A 5,261-nucleotide genomic window follows, 5' to 3' on the forward strand; every position below is an offset into this window, starting at 1 on the left:
CATGATCCCATTCCCAAGGGTGGCTGTTCTGGCACAGCAGCTCAGGTTCTCTCCCCTGTCTGCTGAAGAAACAAGGGCTGCAGGATTCTAAAGCATTGACCTTCACCACATCCCATYYCTCTGGGATCCCATTTCTCTGGGATCCCATTTACTTGCTGCCATCTGAGGAGGGGCCAGATCACTTTCCTTCTCCATGACATTTTGCTTGTCCCTGAATTTTGTGCTGCATTTTCAGAGAAAATACCTTTGTGCAGCTGTAGCTCCCTCCTGCATTTCCCCATCCTCCTGCWCAAGCTGCTCACTCAACCTGGCAAAACTCACTTTTTTTTGGCTTTTGCCTCTTTGCTGACTTGAAACATCTGCTGAATAAGCACTTCCACAAGAAATRCAGTCAGCATTTGCATACCTTTGGAAACAAAGGCTCTTCCTCATATTTTGGGAAGAAACGCCCTGAAATGTGACTACACTTCTCTCCACCCTCAGCCACCAGAATATGAACCCATTTTCTTCCTGCCTATATTTTTTTCAGCAAGAAATGAGAGAAATGAAARTTTATTCATGTTCACTGTGTTTTCAATATGATACAATTCAGCCTCTGCATTCTAAATTTTGTCACCCAGAGACTTAGATCAGCCCTGTCCTTACTGCAGTCTCCTCTCACAATAGAATTTCTGGACATTACAAAACTTTCTTATGGATCAAGTCATTTACTGTTCTGACACACCCAGACTCATATTTTTTTAAAAGAAAGCATCCTGAATTTCTTTTTTGAGAACATGGAAAGATTCCAATTGGAAAAAATGTCAAAAGGGAAATATTTTTGTCTCCTGTTTGAGAACAAAATAAACCTGTGCCTTTTTTTTTATAATTGTTTATTTGTGGGGCTTTTTTTTCCTATTATATTTATCTTTATGGAATCCAGCTCCAGTAAAATAGAAAGTCTCCCTCTTCCATGATCCTGTATGTTCCAAAATCCAGAACCAGTCCATGACTAGTAGGCTGGGAAATCTGACACCAAGTTAGTGAGGAATGACAGGAGGATTCCCCTAGTCCAGTCCAACACAATGAATGTGTTTTATGATATTAAATTATGTTCCACTGAAACCTTTTTGGGCTTCTTCTGATCTGTATCTTCTGGTATGGACATAATAGGGCACAGTGAAGAACTTTAAATCTTGGCAGAGACAGATATGTAAAAAAACCCCAACTCAGTCAAGAGAGAAAAAACAATCATAGGAGAAAAATTTTAAGGAGGACAAAAGATGGGGATGAAAGATCATTTACTGTGACAAYTGGTATTTTTCCTTAATGAAGGGAATCAAATGCTTCATCTTTGCCCCACACTTCCATTGTAACTTTTACTTTCTATAAGCAGAAGAGGACTTTTTTTTGCTTTTTGTTCATTTTATAGCAGTCATTTTTATCAGTCATTTATTTGTTTAAAGAGACCCCACAAGGAACTGAGCAGCAAATCCAATTACCTTATTTTGCAAGTTATTATAGTTGCCAGAGACATAAAAAAGAGCAAAAGAAAGACTTGAAAACAGGAACACTGAGAATTTTAACTGAGAAGATCCTACTAATGCAAAAGCAAGATAAAATCTGGGCACGTAGAAGAGAGGCTGAGATACATTATTTATCAGCAAAAGAAAGCTGTAAGTAGAAAGCAAACAGGAATTCATCTAGAGGTTAATTCCTCCAGCAGAAAAAAAAAATGCTAATTTTAGTTCTGGGTGTCTTCGTAGTACAGAAGGTCTGAGGAATTATCTGAACAGGTGGCAATGAAATAGTAAAGCAGATAAATATTTATTGAAGTCAGGAGAGACAGGAATCACTGAGGAACAGATTTCCCTTGCAGTGAGCTTTCTGCCCTTGCATTTTACCTTGTCCACATTCACTTGTRAGGCATTGCCTCCCCTGGGCTGCTGTGTTCCTAAAACTCAGGCTAAAATTCAAATGACATTGTAGTGCAACAAATTTAAATGAATAAAGAGAATTTCATTGAAGTGAATTGAAATCTAGCTGAATTAAAATTGTGTAAGAATGAAATGGGATTCTTTGCTTTCTTAGCTTGCCCATAAAATGATCATTTTTTAGGTAATTCTTTCCCATTTAAAAAAAATACAAACTGGCATTTAAATCCATGACACAGATTCAGACTGAATGTAAGGAYGTCCTACTAAACCATTTTGTATCCATTTCCTTCACTTTACCCTGTATTTACTGAGGAGATCTTCTCTTCTGACACTCCAAACTTTGTTCTGTTCTCTCACAAGAGGCAGCAAAAGTTTCTTGTGAGTCCCAGGTTCTCCTGTTTTAGATGTGCTTTTTTTTCCTGCTGGGATGTGTCAAACAGCAAAGAACCTAATTCTGATCCACACACATTCACATTTAATTMATTTCAATAATTGATAATGCTTAATTAATCATTTGTACTGTCAGCTTTATAAACTAGATTTCAATAGCTCTCTTGAATCCATAAAAGGGGATATTTTTTAAAAAACTGAGAAGAATGGAAAAAATATCTCCTATTGACAGGGGCATTGGAAGAAAAATATTTGAAATTAATTTTAATCTAAAGAGCATGGTTGCACTTAGGTGAGCAGTTCAAAACAGATAATTCTGAATATTGCAGTGTGTGTATTTGGGAGGAGGCAGTGGGTGCATATGCTTGATTCTTTTGGTAAATACGCAAAACAAAAGATCAGGGAGAGACTTTTGAAAAGCATTTTGGCTGGAAAAGGTTGTTCCTTCTGTGCCATGAGTTATATCATCTGCAAAGACAGCCTCTCACTGTCTCCTGTAGCACTAATGCAGCCTTCCACCCCTGTGCATCCCCCAATCCCATCCTCCACCCATCCTAAACACCCCATGGGATCCCTCCCATGTCTGGGTGTCACCTTAGAGCACCTTGCAAAGGACAAGCCTCAGGTGGAGCAGGTAAAGCATCACTGCAGTTGTCACTTCAGCMCAGCATGAAAGCTTAGATCTGCTTCCTAAAAATAAAATATTCTATTGCTTTGACTTTCTGACAGTTTCTCTTAAAATCTGGAGTCACTCTCTTCTCTTTACCTACCCCTCCTGAGTTCAGCRCACACAAAAGTGTATCAAAGTTACTACTTTTGTGTAAGAAAAAAGAATCCCACAGCGTTTCTTTGTAATAACTGTTCAGCTACAAAATTTTATTGGTCTCCTTCTATGTTCCCTCTAGAGGATGTAATGCACAAAAGCATTGCCACGGAACATATAAAATTACAAATGAAATTTATTGTAAAAAGTAGAATGTCTTCTAGACTGGTGTCAGTATTTATTTCATTCATAAACCAAAACTGCAGGTATAATATATTCATTGTCAGCAAGTTCATGTGTGTAAATTGCCATCCAACAGTATTGACTGATATAAGACAGATATTGAAAAGACAATTTAAATTTACTCTTCCAAACATAAACTGTTCCACAAAAGCACTGTAAAAACTCCTTCAAGGTTTCGTGTTGTGCTTCACATTTATGGTTAACTACATAATTTGGTTGTGTCATAATCCACTGTGTTTGGCAATTTGGCATTAAAGGCCTGCAAAGCAGATTGGATCCTCACCACTTCACTGGTAGACAGCTTGAGTCTGTGACGGAGCAAGCAGGAGAAGAGGTCCAGACGACGTTGGCCGGGGGGAGAGAGTTTATTTACACGATCCCGAATCTCCAACAGCTGCAAAAGTGCTGAGTCCTGTGAGCCCTGAGTGTAGGGGTAGTCCAGCTGCAAAATCAAGTCTCGAATCGCCTCTGGGTCGAAGTGCATGCTGTAGCCAAACACTTGGATGTTGTTGATTTTCATGTAGCCCAGATTTCTCGAGGGATCGATAAACTCCAGGGGTTCGTAGTAGATGCTCTCGTTGCCGTTCGGACCGTTTGACTTTATTCGACTCCTCAAGTAGATGTGCACGGTCTCAAAAAACGTCTTCCACTTGTTGCCCAGAGTCAGCGTCCAGTTATAGCACTGAAGGGGTAAGTCCAGCTTAGTCCGCTCCCAGTCTGGGAAATTGTTTTCATTCACAGGCATAAACCAGCTCTCGGAGTGGCTGCCCCCGAAAGGGTTGACATAAACAGCGAGGACGGGCTCTAAGGTGCTGTTCTTAGTCAGGCAAATCTGCAGRGAGAGGCCCAGTATCATGTGCACCAGGCTGGACTTGTACTTGTTGCTCTTGAGCGTCAGGAGCATCCTCTTCCTCCAGGAGGGGTCGAACCAGCTGTTGAGGCGCATGTCGTTGCTGATGAAGATGGCGTGCACCTCGATCCTGCGGTCGGTTTTCTGCAGCAGGTACCTCATCTCCAGGTCCTGCAGGTCKGTCTCGAAGCCGATGTAGTGCTCGGTGGAGTCGGCCACCTCGGGCTTGCAGAGCCCCTGGCTCAGCATGTAGCCAGCATTGCAGCCGCCGCAGCGCGTGCGGTTATCGGGGGCGCAGCTCAGGCAGGCAGGACCGTCGCCCACGGTGCAGGGCAGGGAGCCCTGGCACGCCACCTGGTCGTTGGGACACGTGCACGTGTGGGTCTCCTCCGAAAAGCTGCCCAGCAGCCCGTTCTCGTTGCAGTACAGGAACGACTGGATGCGGTTCAGCCAGTAGTTGGATGATCTGCAATGGGAAAATAGCTTGTTTTAGCAAGGAGAGGCCTGAACACAGCTGATACAGCTTGGGTATATTTCATCAGAAATACAAATAGAAAGCTGGTTTTAGTGTCAGATTAAGGCATGATAGCCAGACAGCGTCTGCTGTCAGATAAATACAGGTATAAATTGCCTCTTAACAATGCAAAATCACAAAAGTTTCCTTATAAATCCGCAGGCACGATGGGAACATTTAGTTTATGTATTTTCTTTCACTCTGTCTCTGTCAAAGAAGCCTAACAAAGAGCCATTTTCTGTAATCGTCTTCAGATTAACATCTTGAAATCCTACGCAGTTGAGATTATTTTTGTGTGTCCTATTTGATCAGACAAATGCTTTGTGTGTAGCTAAGTGTCTGTCTCTAACTCTACTGTCCCTCTATTCTATCATGAAGTTTTTTGGTTTTTTTTTACCGGCTGGAGCYGCATTGATTTATAGACAGTGAGCCAAAATCCTTTCCTGGAATAGCAATAGGAGCCTGCTCCCCACCTGAACAGATTCTTCAGATGACTTCCAGCACTACAGAATCTCTACAGGAAGCCATGCMTGGGCATGCTGTGTTTATTTTTCATCTTTGGAGACAAAATTAAAGGATTGGTTT

General features: G+C 41.5%; 1 protein-coding gene across 1 annotated transcript; it reads right to left on the reverse strand.

The window, feature by feature from the left end:
• Positions 1-3,151: 3,151 nt before the first annotated feature.
• On the reverse strand, positions 3,152-4,628 carry LOC130586790 (BMP/retinoic acid-inducible neural-specific protein 3; the record flags this gene model as incomplete). Its single annotated transcript, XM_057387696.1, has 1 exon — positions 3,152-4,628. A coding segment is annotated over one exon (1,117 nt), but the record flags the coding sequence as incomplete, so codon positions are not given.
• Between the last annotated feature and the right edge of the window lie 633 nt (positions 4,629-5,261).

The sequence above is a fragment of the Malurus melanocephalus genome, unplaced genomic scaffold (genome assembly GCF_030028575.1).
Source record: "Malurus melanocephalus ecotype Western Australia unplaced genomic scaffold, MMel_1.1 scaffold_1309, whole genome shotgun sequence".
In the NCBI taxonomy this organism is placed as follows: Eukaryota; Metazoa; Chordata; class Aves; order Passeriformes; family Maluridae; genus Malurus; species Malurus melanocephalus.